A 17,649-nucleotide genomic window follows, 5' to 3' on the forward strand; every position below is an offset into this window, starting at 1 on the left:
CTCCTTTTTTTTTTTAATCAAAAATGTACTGCATTTATCTGAAATGAGAAATAACTCTCAAAAGCATGGGTTCTTCATACTGTTTGGTCAGCACAATCTCTTCAGAGAACATGCGGACATTAAAAATATAGAAATATAGAAATGAAATCAGAATCAATTTAATGAGTAACCATCATGAGCCCTATGGTTTGAAGTTATTTCCCTTAAAGTATTGCCTTCTACACATAATGGGAATTTCCCCCACATTAAGGGATTTATTTGTAAGGACCAAATACGCTTGGATTTTCAGATTGGCTGGCAAGATTACCCTCCTGGATAATCCTGACACGGAGCAATTCATCCTCCTCTATTCTCCTCCCTCCCTTCCACATCTGCTGTACATTTATTACGCTCCAAGCAGCTGAGCTATTCTAACGGGAATAAACCCAAGTCCTTCTCCAGGACACCTCCGACAGAAGAGGTAATGAACAATTACATAAGCGCTTTATAGTCTCAGGTACGAATTGCTATGACACTGTCATGTGCCAGTGCCATGAAGTTAACAAGAATTGAGTAAGGATTCCTGTCTTCGAGAACTTCCGTCCTTTTGGAGAAACCAGGGTCGGGGCAGGGAAGGGTACGCTGGGGGGGAGGGAGGAGGGAATCTTGACTAATAATTGGCGAATAACGCAAGGCTCGGCCAGGAAGTAGATAAGGGGACACTGCGCTATAAAATGGGCAGGATTTACACAAACCCTCTAGAGAGGCTTGGCTCTATGACTCGGGAGTCAATCTAGGTACTCGGAGCGTTGAACTCCAGCGACCCGATCCAGAGGCAGCCAGCAGAAGCCCAAACGACTGCGTCCTGCTCGCTTCCACAGCCAGCAAGGCCGCGCTCCTTAAACACCGGGAGACGAAAGCAGTGAGCCGCGAGGCCGCCGGAAGACAGGGCGGAAGAGGCGGGGCTTTCTCGGTGACGGCATCGGGGCGCCGCAGGCCTGGCGCGCTTCGGAGTTTAGAACCCGAGCGGGAGCGCGTGGCCATGGCAGCCGCAGAGGCCGATTTGGAGTCATTGGTAACGGGTCTGTACGACGTGCAGGCTTTTAAATTTGGGAACTTCGTACTGAAGAGCGGGCTCTCTTCCCCTGTTTACATCGATCTACGCGGCATCGTGTCTCGACCACGTCTTCTCAGTGAGGTGCCAGCCGGGGAAAGGGGGAGAACAGGGCTGGGTGCTCGGAATGGGGACCAGGATGCGGAGAGGGTGAAGGAGTTGGGCTGTGGGTGAGAGCAAAAAGCCAAGCAGGCAGCCGACCCTACTGTCGGCCTGGGGAGTCGATCTGAGAAGCCTAGAGGCCAGGTACTTAGTTAGGCTCTTGCGGAATGTTGATGCAAAATGAACAAACCTTTCTTCAATTGATTTTATTTGGGCCCAAGTTAGCAGCTCTGTCTACACAGTCTTCACAGAGAGAGCTCCAGGGAGGGAACATTTGGTGCAGGCTTATACCTTTTTTTTTTTTTTTTTTGTACGTAGTTAGAAATCACCATGACCAAAGGCATTTCAGAACGTTGTAGGTTTTATCTTATGTTTTGAGTATGTAAAAGGTTGCATGACTAATCTTAAAGGAACCAGGGAGGTTTTTAAGACTTTTTCCCGCCATGAAGCAGAGGTACAGTGTGTGCTTTGGGTAGAAATAGAGCCCGTGCATTGACGGTTTGCTTCCCTGCCAGCCTAGGAGCAGGGCCCACAAACAGGAAAAGTTGTTTATTTTATCAGGATCTAGAGAACAGCCTGTTCCTTGACCCACCAGCTTTGACACGTGCTTTGCAAGAGAATCAGGAAGCCCCGTTTGGGGCACTGTCGATATTTGCCCCTGAAAAAACTAGATGTGGGGACAAAACTGCTGAAATGTTTGGAGGGCTGTTAATTAGAACGGAGGATTCGATTTTGCACTTTGTGGCTAGGAGTGAGAATGAAGGCCAAAGGATGGCATTTCGTGGAAGCACTATTTTGGTCAGTATAAGGAAAAACTGCCCAAATTAGAGGTTTCTAGCACGTTGCTTCACCAGCTTTTGAGTATATTTGAATCACCTGGGAATTTTGTTAAAATGGGTAATCGGATTCAGTAGATCTGAGGCAGGGCCCGAGGTTCTGTCCTTCTAACAAGCTGTCAGCCAAAGCTGCTGACCGCACCAAGTGGAAGGGTATGAATGCCCTGTCCATTAGAGTTGCTACTAGCCTCACGTGAATACTGAATGTTATGAATTTTAAAATTGAAATAGTCACATGTAGCTAGTGGCCCGTTGGACAGTGCAGATGCAGAACATTTCCGTCGTCACAGTGGTTTAATCAAGAAGACACCTGTATTTCCTCCACCACCTAAGGGTTTATTCTCACCATGTGGGACCCCTATTTTCTGAGGTTCCTATACAAAGGATTGAAGCGCTGGTTGAAGTGGGTTGGACTATTCTCGCCATCCAGAATCCATATACTATGGTACATCTGTCTCGTCCATCCTTAGAAGGTCAATCGCTAGGGAAACTTCTAATGAAAAATTGGCTTAGGTTTTAACAAGTCAGTTGATGACTAAAAATTGCTTTTTGATACTAGATCTTGGTGCGTGTGTGTGTGTGTGAGTGATTTTTAGTGGTTAACTCAGGAATTGAAAACGTTCAGAAACCTAGCAGTAATGGAACTCCTTTCTCTATCTACTTATTTCTGTGAACAGTATTTCTCATTATTTACACCCCAAAAAAACCTGATAGAATTTACACTAAACTCTAGCTTCCTAGTTGTAATATTCAACTTAAGTAAATACACAAACAAATGAAGGGGTACCGTTCCTCTAAGAGAAATATTTCCAAAATAATCCATTCTGCTTCTATCAAAATTTGCAAATTTATGTTTTAGTTAATTTCATGATTGTAATTATTGTAATATGTTAACAGTTTTTAACACTTAAGAGATCATAGGAATTTTTTTAATTTACAGTTTTAAATTTGAATTTCTATACATTTTTGTTAATGGAGAAATATGATAGAGTGATCACTAAAAGCTTTCCAAGTAAAAGCTTAATTACATTAGAATAAAATTCTGTGCACAGTGGAATGAAAATGAGTTCCAGAAATGTAAAAAGTTTCCACCTTTCCTAGTGCAGCGTTTTCCTATTTTTTAAAAATGGAGATGTTCAGTATCAAATCTCTATAGCATTTGCATCCTGTTGTATTCACTTTTTATTTATTTATTTATTTATTTTAATGTTTTATTTATTTCTAGGAGAGAGAGAGAGACAGCGTGAGCAGGGGAGGGTCAGAGAGAGAGGGAGTCACAGACTGAAACAGGCTCCAGGCTCTGAGCTGGCAGTCAGCACAGAGCCCGACGCGGGGCTCGAACCCACGAACCATGAGATCATGACCTAAGCGAAAGTCGGACGTTTAACCGACTAAGCCACCCAGGCGCCCCTGTATTCACTTTTTAAAGAGTGACATAACAGTTCTAGGGAAACATAATTTTTTAGCACTCTAGAAATTACATCTTTAGCAGCTTAAAAACATTCACGGAATTTTCAAATCTTCAGAAGTATAGGTGTGAAAAATTTTGAAGACCTGATCTAGTTCACTATGCGATCTTGAGAGATTGTTTGCTTTTTTTTTTTTAAATAAGGTGGATGAAAGTGTGCATTCTAGCATTAAAATGTGATTTATGTGGAAAAGGATATTATAAAGTAGTACTTCACACAGTAGGCACTGCATTTATGAAACTGTCTTTTTTAACATTTTGGTATGTAAGCTTCCATTTTTTTTTTTCCCAGTATTATTCACTAAATTCTATGCTGTACCTAACATCTCCATGACTTATTTATTAACTGGAAGTTTTTTTATCACTTAATCCCCTTCATGTATTTCACCTGCACCGCCAACCCTTCCCAGCTAGTAAGCAGTAGTTACTTAGTTTGTTATCTGTGTCAATGATTCTGTTTGTTTTGTTTATTCATTTTGGTTTTTAGATTCCACATGTAAATGAAATCATATGATATTGCTCTTCCTCTGTTGATTTATTTTACTTAGAAAGTAAATACCCTCTGGGTCCATCCATGTTGTTGTAAGTGGCAAGATTTTCTTTTTTTATCGTTGAACAGTATCCATTGTGTATATGTGTGTATCATATATATGTGTGTATACACATACACCACATCTTTATCCATTTATTTACTGATGGGCACATAACCTGCTTCCACATCTTGTCTATTGTAAGTAATGCTGCAGTGAACATAAGGGTGCATGTATCTTTTCAAATTGGTGTTTTTGTTTTCTTCACATAATTACCTAGAAGTGGAATTGCTGGATCATATGATATTTTTTATTTTTAATTTTTTAAGATATCCCCATACAGTTTTCCATACTGGCTGTACCAACAGTGTATGAGGGTTCCCTTTTCTTCACATCCTTAAGAACACTTGTTATTTCTTGTGTTTTGAGAACAGCCAACCAGACATGTTGTGGTTTTCATTTGCCTTTCCCTCTTTTCATGTGCCCATTGGCCATCTGTATGTTTTTGGGAAAATGTCTATTCAAGTTCTGTACCTGTTTAAAAAATGTTTTTATATTGTGTAAGTTCTTTATATAGTTTGGATATTAACCCCTTATTGGATATATGATTTGCAAATATCTTTTCACACTAAGTAGATTGCCTTCTCATTGTGTTGATGATTTCCTTCACTGTGCAAAAGCTTTTTAGCTTGATGTAGTCCTATTTGCTTATTTTAACTTTTCTTGGCCTTGGTGTGAGAAGACTGGTTCGATTACTATGGACACCTGGGTGGCCCAGGTGGTGAAGCGTCCAACTCTTGATATCTACTTAGGTCATGATCTTGGGCTCTGCACTGACAGTGTGGAGCCTGCTTGGGATTCTTTCTGTCTCTCTCTCCCTCTCCCTCTCTCCTTCTCTGCCCCTTCCCTGCTCTCTCCCTCTCAAAATAAGCAAACATTAAAATATATTACTAAAGCGAGTGTTAAAGGGCTTAATTGATTTTTTAAGTACAATTGACATACATTATATTAGTTTCCGGTGTTCAACATAATGATTGGCTATTTTCATGTATTGTTAAGTGATCACAGTAAGCCTAGTTAATATGTCACCATACATAATTTTCTTCCTTCCTAATTGAAGTTGAAATATTAGGTTAGTAGGGACGCCTGCGTGGCTCAGTCGGTTAAGCGGCAGACTTCGGCTCAGAGCATGATCTTGCAGTTCGTGAGTTCGAGCCCTGGAGCCTGCTTCAGATTCTGTGTCTCCCTCCCTCTCTGCCACTCCCTGGCTCACACTCTTACTCTGCCTCTCAAAAATAAACATTAAAAAAAAAGAAGAAATATTAGGTTAGTAACAGGTGAGCAGCATAGTGATTCCACATTTATATACATTATGAATAGTGTAGTTACCAACTGTCACCATACAAAAGTATTGAAATATCATTTATTATATTCTCTATGCTGTACTTTACATCCCTGTGACTTATTTATGTTATGACTGGAAGTTTGTGTCACTTAATTCCCTTCACCTGTTTTTCCTACAGGCCTTCCCCCTTCTCTGGCAACCAACAGTTCATATTCTGTATTTGAGTCTGTTTTGTTTTGTTTTGCTTTTTAGATTCCATATATAAGTGAAATCATATGGGTTTTGTCTTTCTCTAACTTCACTTTGCATACTAACCTCTAGGTCCATCCGTGTTATCACATATGGTAAGATTTCATTCTTTTTTCTGGCCAAGTAATAATTCCATTTTGCATATGTACCACTCTTTATCCATCTACTAGTGAACACTTAGGTTGCTTCCATATCTTCTCTATTGTAAATAATGTTGGGGTGCATTTTCTTTTCAAATTTTTGTTTTCATTTTCTTCAGGTGAACACCCAGAAGTGGAATTACTGGATTGTACAGCAGTTCTATTTATAATTTTTGATGAACTTTCATACTGTTTTCCGAGTGGCTGCCCCATTTTACGTTCCTACCAACACTGCATGAGGGTTCCCTTTTTCTGCACATTGTCTCCAACATCTGTTTCTTGTCTCTTTGATTGAGGCATTCTGACAGGTGTGAGGTGGTCTCTAATTGTGGTTTTAGTTTGCATTTCCCTGATGATTAGTAATGTTGAGCATCTTTTCATGTGTCTGTTGGCCATCTGTATGATCTATATTTCTTCCTTGAAAAAAATGTGTATTTGGGGTGTCTGCCCATTTTCAGGTTGGATTGTTTGTTTCGTTGGTGTTGTGTTGTACAAGTTCTTTATACATTTTGGATATTAACCTTTTATTGGATATATCGTTTGCAGTTATCTTCTCCTATCAGTAGGTTTCCGTTTTGCTTTGTTGATGGTTTTATTCGCTGTGCAAAAGCTTTTTATTTTGATTTATTCCCAGTTGTTTATTTTTGGTTGCACTTGCCTGAAGAGACAGATCAAAAAAATAATTGCATAAAAATTAAATCTTTAAAAAAAAAAAAAAAGGAGGGGGTGCCAGGCTGGCTCAGCTGGTAGAACATGTGACTCTTGATCTTGGGGTTGTGAGTTCGGGCTCTATGTTGAGTGTAAAATTGCTTAAAAGCTTAAAAAAAAAATTTGATAAAACTCCTGTCCAAGAGCTTATTGCCAATGTTTTCTTTTAGGAGCTTTATGGTTTCAGGTCTTACATTTAGATCTTTAATTCATTTTGAGTTTATGTATGGTGGAAGAAAGTGGTCTGGTTTAGCTCTTTTGCATGTTGCTGTCCAGTTTTCCCAACAGCATATAGTGAAGAGACTGTCTTTGCCCCACTGTATATGCTCTCCTCCTTTGTTATAGATTAACTGATCATATATGAATGGGTTTATTTCCAGGCTCTCAGTTCCATTGATCTATGTATCTATCTTTGTGCCAGTACCTTACTGTTCTGGTTACTTTAGCTTTGTAGGATAGTTTGAAGTCTGGGATTGTGATGCCTCTAGCTTTGTTCTCCTTTCTCAAGATTTCTCTGGCTATTCAGTCTCTTTTGTGATTCCACATGTATTTTAGGATTATTTGGTCTAGTTCTGTGAAAAATGCTATTGGGATTTTGATGGGGATTTCATTGAATATATAGTTCACTTTGAGGAGTATGGACCTTTTAGCAAGAATTAATATTGCTAATCCATGAGCATAATATATCTTTTATTTGTATCCTCTTCAATTTCTTTTCATTAGAGTCTTACAGTTTTTGTGTACCAGTCTTTCACCCTCTTGGTTAAATTTATTCCTAAGTATTTAATTCTTTTTGATGAAGTTGTAAGTGGGATTGTTTTCTTGATTTCTCTTTCTACTGCATTTGTTTATAGAAACCCCACAGATATTGACAGATATATTGATTTTGTATTCTTCAACTTTACTGAATTCACTTTTTCTAATAGTTTTTTTGGAGTCCTTAGGGTTTTTTTTCCTTTTTAAAAAATTTGTAGTTTTAGTTGACATATTAGTTTCAGGTAGAAAACATAGTGATTTGACAGTTATATGCATTGTGAAATGTTCACCACAGTAAGTGTAGTTATATCTGTCACTGTATAAAGTTATTATGATATTCATGATATTCTCTATGCTGTACTTTTCTTCCCAGTGACATGTATTTTTTTTTTTTTAATATTTTTATTTATTTCTAGGAGAGAGAGAGGGAGACAAAGACTCTGAAATAGGCTCCAGGCTCTGAGCTGGCAGTCAGCACAGAGCCTGACGCGGGGCTCGAACCCACGAACCGCGAGATCATGACCTAAGCGAAAGTCGGACGCTTAACCGACTAAGCCACCCAGGCGCCCCCCCAGTGACATGTATTTTAAACCCTCAATTCCCTTCAGCTATTTCTCCTACATCCCCACCCCCCACCCCACTCTCCTCTGGTAACCACCAGTTCTCTATATTTTTGAGTCTTTTTCTTTCCTTTTTTGTTTTGGGAGGATGTGTTTTTGTTAATTGAAATATAGGTGTACAACACAGTGATTAAACTACTCCATTTTCTGCTGTGCTCACCACAAGTGTAGCTGCCATCTGTCACTATTCCCTACCTGTACCTTTAACTCCCATAATTTATTCAGTCCATAACTGGAAACCCATACTTCCTACCCCTCTTCACCCATTTTGCTCATCTGTCCACCCTCCTCCCCCCCTGGCAACAACCATTTCCTCCTCTGTTTGTGGGTCTGTTTCTGCTTTTTTTTGTTTGTTGTTTTATTTTTTAGATAACACATATAAGTGAAATCCTATGGTGTTTGTCTTTGACTTATTTCACTTAGCATCATACCTTTTAGGCCCATCTGTGTTATCATGAATGGCAAGATTTTACTTTTTATGTCTGAGTAATATTCCAAGTGTATATATTACCAAATCCATTCATCTATAGATGGACACTTGGGCTGCTTCTATATCTTGGCTATTATAAATAATGCTGCCATAAACATAAGGGTGCATATATCTTTTCAAATTAGTGTTTTGGGGTTAATACTCCAAAATGAAATTGCTAGATCATATGGTAGTTCTATTTTTTTTTTTAAATTTTTTTTAATGTTTTATTTATTTCTAGGAGAGAGAGAGAGACAGCGTGAGCAGGGGAGGGTCAGAGAGAGAGGGAGTCACAGACTGAAACAGGCTCCAGGCTCTGAGCTGGCAGTCAGCACAGAGCCCGACGCGGGGCTCGAACCCACGAACCGTGAGATCATGACCTAAGCGAAAGTCGGACGCTTAACCAACTAAGCCACTCAGGCGCCCCAGTAGTTCTATTTTTAATTTTTCTAATGTCCCAACTGTTTCCCATAGTGGTTGTACCAATTACATTCCTACCACCAAGACACAAGGGTTCCCTTTTCTCTTCACGTCCTTGCTGACACTTGTTATTCTTGTCTTTTTGGTGACAGCCATTCTAACAGGTGTGAAATGTACCTCATTGTGCTTTGGATTTGCATTTCCTTGTTGCTTAGTGATGCTGAGCATCTTTTCATATATGTGTTGGCCATACTATTCTCTAGAAAAAGGTGTGTGTGAGCCTTCTGCCTTAATCCGGTTGACTGTTTTTTTTGCTGTTGAGGTAAATGAGGTCATTTATTTATTTATATATTTATTACTTTTTAAATGTTTATTATTGACACAGAGAGAAACAGAGCATGAGTGGGGTGAGGGCAGAGAGAGAGAAAGAGACACAGAATCCAAAGCAGGCTCCGGGCTCTGAGCTGCCTGTCAGTCCAGAGCCTGATGCAGGGCTTGAACCCACAGACTGTGAGAGCATGACCTGAACCAAAGTCAGACGCTTAACCGACTGAGCCACCCATGCACCCCAGTGAGTTCTTTATATATTTTGGATATTAGCCCCATAGCAGATACATGATCTGCAAATACTTTCTCCCATTTAGTAGGTTGTTGTTCATTTTGTTGGTGATTTCCTTTACCATGCAGAAGCTTTTTAGTTGGGTGTAGTCCCACTTGTCTGCTTTTGCTTTTGGTGTCAAATCCAAAAAAATTGCCAAAACTTAATGCAAGTTGCTGACCACCTCTTTTTTTTCTAGGAGTTTTTATTGTTCCAGGTCTTACATTCAAGTCTAATCCATTTTGTATTATTTTTGTGTATGGTCTGAGTGGTCCAGTTTTTATTATTTTGCATGTGGCTGTTCGGTATTCCCAACACCATTTTTTAAGAGATTTATCCTTTTCCCATTGTATAATCTTGACTCTTTTGCCATAAATTAATTGCCCACATAATAATGGGTTTATTTCTGGGCTCTGTTCTGTTCCATTGATCTGTGTGTCTGTTTTTATACCAATACTGTGTTCTTGATTACCTTAGCAGGTTTGTAGTATAGTCTGAAATCAGGGAGTATGATGTTTTCAGCTTCAATTTTCTTTAAAAAAATATTTTTAATGTTTCTTTATTCTTTTTTTTGCAAAATTTTATTTATTTATTTTTATTATTTTTTTAATAGTTTATTGTCAAGTTAATGACAGAGAGAGAGTGAACATGCAAGCAGGGGAAGGACATAAGAGAGGGAGACAAAGAATCCAAAGCAGGCTGCAGGCTCTGAGCTTCAGCACAGAGCCCGATACGGGGCTCAAACTCATGGACTACCAGATCATGACCTGAGCTGAAGCTGGACACTTAACTGACTGAGCCACCCAGATGCCCCAGGTTTCATCTTTCTTAAGATTGCTTTGATTGTTTGGGTGCTTTTGAGGTTCCATACACATTTTAGGATCGTTTGTTCTATTTCTATAAAAAATACCATTGGAATTTTAATAGGGATTGCATTATATCTGCTTTGGGTAGTATGGACATTGACAATTCATAAGTAAGGAACACTATTGCATTTATTTGTCTTCACTTTCTTTCACTACTGTCTTACAGTTTTCAATGTACAGGTCTTTGATCTTGGTTAAATTTATCCCTGGGTATTTGATTCTTTTTGGTCAAATTAAACAGTATTGCTTTCTTAATTTCTTTATTGAAACTTTTCATTGAAGACTTCTTTCAGACAGAAATTGTAGCTAGCAGGTTTATAGAAAGGTTTAGATAGTCAAATCATAGTGGATTACCAAGGAAACTGGGAGGACTGGGAGCCCTTCTTGGTCTTTGAGGTCAGCATCATAGCCTTCCCTAACACATCCAGTGTTGCCCTCAGCGTAGACCCCGAGTTGTCTAGACAAGTGGGTTCATGCTTGTGTTTTTATATTTGTAAACTGGGATTTACAGAAAGGTAATTTAACAAAAAGACATACATATTTTTCTGATCAAGTTTGAGGCTACCCCGTATGGGGTTATTACTGTCTTTTTTTTTTTTTTTTTTTTTTTTTTTTTTTTTTTTTTTTTTTTTTTAGAGAGAGGGAGACCCAGAATCCGAAACAGGCTCCAGGCTCTGAGCTGGCTGTCAGCACAGAGCCCAATGTGGGGCTCGAACCCATGAACCATGAGATCATGACCTGAGCCGAAGTCAGATGCTTAACCGACTGAGCCACCCAAGCACCCCGGGTTATTACTGTCTTTAATGTTATATTAACATGATTTATATACCATTTAAGATAACAATAATATATAGTCTATATGTTCATTTTCTTGCAGGTTGCAGAAATTTTATTCCAAACTGCCCAAAATGCAGGGATCAATTTTGACACTGTGTGTGGAGTACCTTATACAGCTTTACCATTGGCTACAGTTATCTCTTCAACCAACCAAATTCCAATGCTTATTAGAAGGAAGGAAACAAAGGATTATGGTAAAATAAAAGTAGTATAAACTTTAAGTTGATATGTAACCTGATAATGGTAGAATTTTTTCATCTTCTAGGCACTGATGTTTTACTGAAGTCACCTTGAATATACTTCATATGAAGGTCCTTTAGAATTAGTTAATTACTGTAAATCATCTTCCTTTCCTTTAGATTCTAGGGGCAAAATGTTTTATATTGATTTAACAGTGTGAAAAAAATGTTTTTTTGTCCCACATGTATAAAACCCAACATTTTTAACTAATCCTTCCCTTATCAGCAGAATATTCTAGAAGATTGTACTTTCCTAATATGTTTGTTTATAATTTAAACTGAATAAAGAGAAATCCCACATAAAATTATCTAAATGAAGATATTTTTTTCATGAGTCCTTGGCAAGAGGTTGTCAGGTGTGTGTTTTATACATGTGAGCTTGCTTTAAAAACAACAGCTGCCTGGCTGGCTCAGTTGGGAGAACATGGGGCCTCTGATCGTAGGGTCCTGAGTGTGAGCCCCATGTTGGGTATAGAGATTACTAAAGAAAATAAAATCAGTCTAAAAATATTGGAACGGACTTCATATTCTTTCGTATTTGATGACATAAAGGAATTAATAGGTCTTTTTGTTTTATGTTGGTGTGATAGTGTTTTAATAGAGTCCTTACCTTTTACAAGATGCATTCTAAAAATTTTTATGATGAAAATCATATATCTGCAGTTTGCTTCTAAAAATTGTGGAGGGAGGGAAGGAGTGGGGATATAGCTTAAACAAGATTGACCATAAGTTAAGTGGCGACATATTTATGGGTGTTTGTTATACTTTTTTGTCTAGTGTTTGAAATTCTCCATTTAAAAAAGCAAAATATTTTTGCTGCTTGATGGCACAGTGTTTATCTGTATGAATCCTGCCCATAAGGAAACTGTTATTTCTCTTTACTATGTTTTTAAAAATATTTCTTAGAATAAGATCAGCAATTGTTAAATATGTATGTAAGTATCATAGTCTTATTTTCTAGTCTAAGCTGTTTCAGTTCAGCTTGCCATTTCAAGGGGAGGAAAGGAATGGGGAAGAACAAGGATGGTACCTGTGATAAAACTCAAACATTAGGCAAATTGCTCACCAATTCTTAGGCTTCAAAGTAAGACAAATTTGGTAGTAGAAACCATAAAATGAGTCTATAACGTCTATAGCCTTAGATACTTACCATATTGTAGATTATCTGAAAGTAATCTATAGTGAGGGTTGGAGTAGAGAAGTACATTCATTCACATTACATTGTATATTCGTGAAGTTGTAGTGATGGATTTAAATCGTTGCTGAATATTTTTTTCCTAAATTTATTTCCTTGAAAGGCTAGTTATTTGACTGATCTTGAGTAATGAACTTGTTTGTTGATGGAAAAAGGAATGATTTCATTGATGGTATTCAGTTATTATTTCATAACTTTTCTTGATCTAGGTTGTCTTGCATTAAGAAACCCCATATTTGAAATTTTGATCGCAGACCTGTTAAGTGGTATTTATTTACACCATAAAGTAATTTACTAGTTTTACTGTAAATATTCTATATATGCAACTTTGACAGTTTTCAGATACAGGGACGATGAACAAAATGGTGTCACGGCTCATTGAAGGTTTGTCAGAAATAAAGCTTAAATAGCTCTAAAGTAAATTATCAGAAAATAAGGTTTAGATCATCCACCTTTTCATAAATACATGCCAAATTTATAATGCAAGATACACCTTGAGTTGGCCAGAATCTATCATTTTAAATTGAAATCATTTTTCTTCTAGGTACTAAGCGTCTTGTAGAAGGAGCTATTAACCCAGGAGAAACCTGTTTGATCATTGAAGATGTCGTTACCAGTGGATCTAGTGTTTTGGAAACTGTTGAAGTTCTTCAGAAGGAGGGTTTGAAGGTCACTGACGCCATAGTGCTGCTGGACAGAGAGCAAGGAGGCAAAGACAAGTTGCAGGCACATGGTATCCATCTTCACTCAGTGTGTACATTGTCCAAAATGCTGGAGATTCTTGAGCGACAGAAAAAAATTGATGCGGAGATGGTCGGGAGAGTGAAGAGATTTATTCAGGAGAATGTTTTTGTAGCAGCGAATCGTGATGGTTCTCTCCTTTCTGTAAACAAAGCTCCCGGGGAACTCAGCTTTGGTGCACGTGCAGAGCTACCCAGGATCCACCCAGTTGCAGCAAAGCTCCTCAGGCTTATGCAAAAGAAAGAGAGCAATCTGTGTCTGTCTGCAGATATTTCAGAGGCTAGAGAGCTGTTGCAGCTAGCTGATACTTTGGGACCCAGCATCTGCATGCTCAAGACTCACGTAGACATTTTGAATGACTTTACTCTGGATATGATGAAGGAGTTAGCAACTCTGGCAAAACGACATGAATTCTTAATATTTGAAGACCGGAAATTTGCAGATATAGGAAACACAGTAAAAAAACAGTACGAAGGTAAGTATTATTTAGGATTCTACAAAAATACGTATTTAGCTCCAGCTGCCTGAAGAACAAAAGGAAATGCACTGCCTCACATCACTGAAAGTCCAGCCGTACAGCAGTCTCTCAAGTACGGCTGAATCTAGGAGCTCAAGTACAAGTCTTTGGACTTGCCTTCTTGCTATTTCTTTTTTTTAATGTTTTTTTGTTGTTGTTTTTTAATTTCTAGGAGAGAGAGAGAGAGAGACAGCGTGAGCAGGGGAGGGTCAGAGAGAGAGGGGGTCACAGACTGAAACAGGCTCCAGGCTCTGAGCTGGCAGTCAGCACAGAGCCCGACGCGGGGCTCGAACCCACAAACCGCAAGATCATGACCTAAGCGAAAGTCGGACGCTTAACCGACTAAGCCACCCAGGCACCCAGCCTTCTTGCTATTTCTTAGCGGTACTTTCTCCTCTCTTGACTTCTGTCTCAGGTAGACACACTCCTCATGCCTTACCCCAAAGTCATCACTCAGGCATGAGTTATAGAGTACCTTCATTAGCTTGGTATATATGCCCCACTTCTGGTGATGTTAGGTTGTTAACTGTAAATTTTTTGAACCAAAGTGTGGTCAAAGGTAGTTTCCCCATAGAAAATGGGTGTGCTGAGGCCAGAAGCAGGGGATACAGGTTCTAGGCAGACAGAAATGGCAGATGTTGGTGCTGGAGAACACACAGAGTCCTAAATATTTGAAAGATGAAAATTGCAGGTATAGGAGACAATGAAATAGAAGTGTAAAGTTGTAACATTTACCTTTGGCAAAAAAAAGATATGTTGGTGTACTTTTTTGGTTGTTAAATAGGAACTCAACGCCGGGTAGGTAGTGGTTGAGAAAGAAAAACTATTTTCTATCCATTATTTTATGCAAGTTTCTATCATTGTATATGACAGCTTTTTTTGCTTAACTAAGATAAATATCTTTTAAAAGGTTAATGCTTATCTGCATCTGTAGAGCTAAGTGTTTCTTAAAGTAATACATGTATATGCTTAAGTTATTTCTTTAGGATAGATTTGTCTGTGACTGCTTCCTGTGCTTTATGATGTTGTATCGGAGCGCCTGGGTGGCTCAGTCGGTTGAGCGTCCAACTTCAGGTTATGATCTTACAGTTCATGGGTTTGAGCCCCATGTCAGACTCTGTACTGACAGATTGGAACCTGGAGCCTGCTTCGGATTCTGTGTCTCCCTCTGTGTCTGCTCCTCCCTTGCTCATTCTCTCTCTCTCTCTCAAAAATAGACATTAAAATTTTTTTTAAAAAGGGGGCTCATGGGTGGCTCAGTGGGTTAAGTGTCTGACTCTTGATTTCAGCTCAGATCATGAACTTACAGTTTGTGGTTTCAAGCCCCACATTGGGCTCTGTGCTGACAGTGTGGAGCCTGCCTGGAATTCTCACTCTTCCTCTCTCTTTGCCCCTCCCCGCTTGCACACTCTTTCTCTTGAAATAAATCAGCTTAAAAAAAAAGATGTTTACTGGCATCACATTGCTTAGTTTTTTTTTTAAATTTTTTTTTAAAGGTTTTATTTATTTCTAGGAGAGAAAGAGAGACAGCGTGAGCAGGGGAGGGTCAGAGAGAGAGGGAGTCACAAACTGAAACGGGCTCCAGGCTCTGAGCTGGCAGTCAGCACAGAGCCCGACGCGGGGCTCGAACCCACGAACCGCGAGATCATGACCTAAGCGAAAGTCAGAAGCTTAACCGACTAAGCCACCCAGGCGCCCCAACATTGCTTAGTTTTTTGACTGATATAAGTTACACAAACTTCACAGGTTTGCATACAGTTTTTTCAGAAATTAATTAGGGGTATCTCTGTCAGCTTTTAAAATGAATACAGTTGCCTGCTGAAATTAAGAAATCTAAGGAACAGGTAGAACTTTTGAGAGATGGTAAAGTTGCTGTGAAATTCCTCGAGAATGAAAATTTGTCATCTTGAAGAATTTCAGAATGTTGATGTCTTTGACCTCAAATGCCCATCTTCACTAGTCCCATTTTTTTTGTTTGTTTTTTTTTTTAGTTTATTTTGTATGTGTGAGAGAGAGTAGGGGAGGGGCAGAGAGAGAATCCTAAGCAAGGTCTGCTCTGCCAACGCAGGGCTCAATCTCACGAACCATGAGATCATGACCTGAGTCAAAACCAAGTGCTGACTGAGCCACCCAGGCACTCCCACTTCTAATTGCATAGGTTTTATTGGTGGTCTGAAGTCAGCCTGTAAGGAAAACCAGTCTTAATCAGTGTTACTGATAAACTAAGTGCAGAAATTGAAAGACCCTTTTCTCAGGCTCTTTGAGAAAGAGCTAGTTACCAGCTGAATGGTTCTTCACAGAGGGAAGTAATGAGCACTGGCATTTTTGAAGTGCTTCACTAGGACACTAGCATGTTACTGTGAGATTATTTCATACTGTAGTTGGTTGGGCAAAAAGTTAGTGGTTTTTATTTGAAAATTGACCTTTTTTTTTTTTTTTTTTTTAAACCTTCTCAGGTGGTATCTTTAAAATAGCTTCCTGGGCAGATCTGGTCAATGCTCATGTGGTGCCAGGTTCAGGGGTCGTGAGAGGCCTGAGGGAAGTAGGCCTGCCTTTGCACCGGGGGTGCCTCCTCATCGCAGAAATGAGCTCTGCTGGCTCCTTGGCTACAGGCAGCTACACGAAAGCAGCGGTAAGTGACAGATGGCTGTGGTGACAGAGGACCCAGGCTGTTGTGCTAGAAGTTACAGGGGAAGAAAACGTCTGAAATTATCTACCTATCCTTACCTACTCTTTAAGATAGAGTTGTTTTCATTTTGCCGTAAGTTGAAATTGAAGGGCTTCTTGCAGGCTTGCAGTTTCTCAGAATCTCCTAAGTCCCACAGACATGCACATTCTCATTCTCCTGACAGCATCCCAAATGACATACTTCTATCTTCTTCAGTCTTTGCTGTTGATGGGTATTGTGTGGGAATGCTCTACACTAGAGTTCAGACATACTGTTTTCTCCAGTAACTCCCCCATTTTTGAAAGTTCTTATAACACCGTATGTTAATACCTGATTCCCACCCCTGCGCACCAGAATAAAATGGGATGGATAATTATCTAGTTAAAAAGTTCCTTTATGTGGGGATGAGCACTGGGTGTTATATGGAAACCAACTTGACAGTAAACTATTTGTAAAAAAAAAAACAAAACAAAACAAAAAAAAAGTTCCTTTAAAGGGGCACCCTGGGTGACTCAGTTAAGCATCTGACTTCTGCTTAGGTCATGATCTCACATTCTGTGAGTTAGAGCCCCGCATCAGGCTCTGTGCTGATAGCTCAGAGCCTGGGCCCTCAGATTCTGTCTCCTTTCTCTGCCTCTCCTCTGCTTGTGCTCTCTCTCAAAAGAAAAAAGAAGAAATTTTAAAAAGCTCCCTTTATTTAAAAAAAAAAAAGTTTAATGTTTATTTTTGAGAAAGAGAGAAAGAGAGTGTGAGTGGGGGAGGGTCAGAGAGAGAGGGAGCCACAGAATCCAAAGCAGGCTCCAGGCTCTGAGCTGTCATCACAGAGCCTGATGCAGGTCTTGAACCCACGAACTGTGAGATCATGACCTGAGCTAAGGTCAGCCACTTACCTGACTGAGCCACCAAGGCACCCCCCCCCCAAAAAAAAACTTCCTTTATAGATATGTTAAAGACTATTACTTTTATAAGTAATAGAAATTTTAATAAAATGTTAATTTTTATGTGGGAATTTATTATGTTATTTCAGACACTGGAACTGTGAAGAAATCATATGGCTCTAGGGCCAGGTTTTAACCCCACCCCTATATTGAACTTAAATATGATTTCCCAGATCTCATAGCAGAGGGTCCATGAATCAGTGCTAATAATTGGCACTGAGATTCTGGGTCTGCCTCAAGGACAAGACATAGCTTGATAGGTGGTAATACTCGGTGGCACGAATGGAACAGTGTGAGACTCATGGAAGAGCCTT

General features: G+C 39.3%; 1 protein-coding gene across 2 annotated transcripts in view; it reads left to right on the plus strand.

The window, feature by feature from the left end:
• Window positions 1-969: 969 nt before the first annotated feature.
• Window positions 970-17,649, plus strand: part of UMPS (uridine monophosphate synthetase) — a 32,044-nt gene continuing 15,364 nt past the window's right edge. The window contains exons 1-4 of one of the 2 annotated variants that reach the window (XM_039253049.1): window positions 970-1,177; window positions 11,078-11,231; window positions 13,016-13,687; window positions 16,186-16,361. In XM_039253049.1, the coding sequence (XP_039108980.1) occupies window positions 1,022-1,177; window positions 11,078-11,231; window positions 13,016-13,687; window positions 16,186-16,361 (1,158 nt within the window). In that variant the 5' untranslated portion in view covers window positions 970-1,021. Of the gene's footprint in view, window positions 1,178-2,437; window positions 2,505-11,077; window positions 11,232-13,015; window positions 13,688-16,185; window positions 16,362-17,649 lie in introns of those variants that run through there. The other variant, XM_039253050.1, reaches the window with a different exon arrangement.

Source organism: Hyaena hyaena, unplaced genomic scaffold (genome assembly GCF_003009895.1).
Source record: "Hyaena hyaena isolate Hyena2069 unplaced genomic scaffold, ASM300989v1 scaffold_434, whole genome shotgun sequence".
Lineage (NCBI taxonomy): Eukaryota > Metazoa > Chordata > Mammalia > Carnivora > Hyaenidae > Hyaena > Hyaena hyaena.